Source organism: Bombina bombina, chromosome 3 (genome assembly GCF_027579735.1).
Source record: "Bombina bombina isolate aBomBom1 chromosome 3, aBomBom1.pri, whole genome shotgun sequence".
In the NCBI taxonomy this organism is placed as follows: Eukaryota; Metazoa; Chordata; class Amphibia; order Anura; family Bombinatoridae; genus Bombina; species Bombina bombina.
This window is the reverse complement of record NC_069501.1, coordinates 395,457,414-395,458,917: the sequence shown is the minus strand read 5'-3', so window position 1 is coordinate 395,458,917 and position 1,504 is coordinate 395,457,414. Positions and strand designations below refer to the sequence as shown.

The following is a 1,504-nucleotide window of genomic DNA, read 5'->3' as shown; positions in this document are numbered from 1 at the left end:
TACAATATAACTAATAGTTATATTGTAGCTATCTTAGGTTTTATTTTTATTTCACAGGTAAGTTTGTATTTATTTTAACTAGGTAGACTAGTTAGTAAATAGTTATTAACTATTTAATAACTACCTAGTTAAAATGAATACAAACTTACCTGTGAAATAAAACCTAACCTGCCTTACACTAAAACCTAACATTACAATAAAATAAAATAAATGAAATTAATAAAATACGGTGTTACTGTCACCTGTCTCTTCCCTTTCCGCCGGAACAGAAATGATCCGTTTCCTCCTTCTGTTCAGTCGCCAAGGGAAGCTACGTCTACAGAAATGGTATGTGACGCTCCAGGAAAAGGAGAAACAAAAGATAACACAGGAATTGATTCACACTATCCTTACTCGAACACCTAAAATGAGCAGCTTTGTTGACTGGAAGGATCTAAAACTTGTGTACAAAAGGTATGCCAGCCTGTACTTCTGCTTTGCAATAGAAGATCAGGATAATGAGCTGCTGACGTTGGAGATTGCCTATCGATTTGTGGAGCTATTAGACAAGTACTTTGGGAATGTCTGTGAGCTGGACATTATTTTTAACTTTGAAAAAGCATACTTTATCTTAGATGAGTTCCTGCTGGGTGGAGAAATACAAGAGACCTCCAAAGACTCTGTAGTGAGAGCCATCGAGAATTCTGATATGTTACAAGAGACAATGGAAGAATATATGAGCAAGCCAACTTTCTAGGAGAGATCAGGCTATAACAGCAACAGAGTCTGCATTGTGAGTTTCCTTTGGTTACAGAGAATCCACCAGCATCAAAGAACTCTATTTTATGGCACTGCTGGGCGGGCCTTCACTATGCTAGTTACCAGACCGGAAATGCACAAATCAATAGAACATTATTGTACTATAGTGTTCAATCTTTAGACGCCTTATGGACCATATATTTGAATATGCAACAGGAATAAACCTATGCAAAGAAAAAAAGAAGCTTTTTAATCCAGAAATATTTTTTTTTTTTATTTATATATTTTGTGTACCTGTATTAGACAAAAGATTCGATTCTGGTATTTAAACTGTTTTTGTACTTTAATTTTTTCGTTGGGAATCTAAAGTAAAATAATCTTTTAACCAATTTGCAGCAATAGCGGTCAGCAACAACTAATGATTTTGTGGTCCTTCCGTGAAGCACATTATTAGAACGGTAACACTTGCTAAATGATGTATATAGATTTTCACTATATTTATATGAATAATTTAAGCAGGAGAACCAATGTAATGTTTGTCAATGGACAATAACACGAGGGGAGGGTAGTTATCAAGCCGTCTACTTTTCTGGCTTCGCCGGCCCAATACGCCCGCCTAAGCTCGCCTACCTTCGCCGCCGCGGACCTGAAAAAATACGCCTAAGTTATCAAATAAAGCTGTCAAAAAGCCGCGGGGCGATGAGCAGCGGACTGTGACAGTTATCACTCATCCGATCTCGCTGCCCTTCGGCTTTTTCCCAGCTTT

The 1,504-nt window shown here is 37.4% G+C and overlaps 1 protein-coding gene across 1 annotated transcript; it reads left to right on the top strand.

Annotated features, from left to right (window-relative positions):
• The first annotated feature begins 243 nt into the window (after positions 1-243).
• On the top strand, positions 244-925 carry LOC128651664 (AP-1 complex subunit sigma-3-like). The gene has a single exon (XM_053704662.1). It carries the CDS (start codon positions 272-274, stop codon positions 734-736), a length of 465 nt encoding a protein of 154 aa, XP_053560637.1. The 5' UTR covers positions 244-271; the 3' UTR covers positions 737-925.
• Positions 926-1,504: the final 579 nt, after the last annotated feature.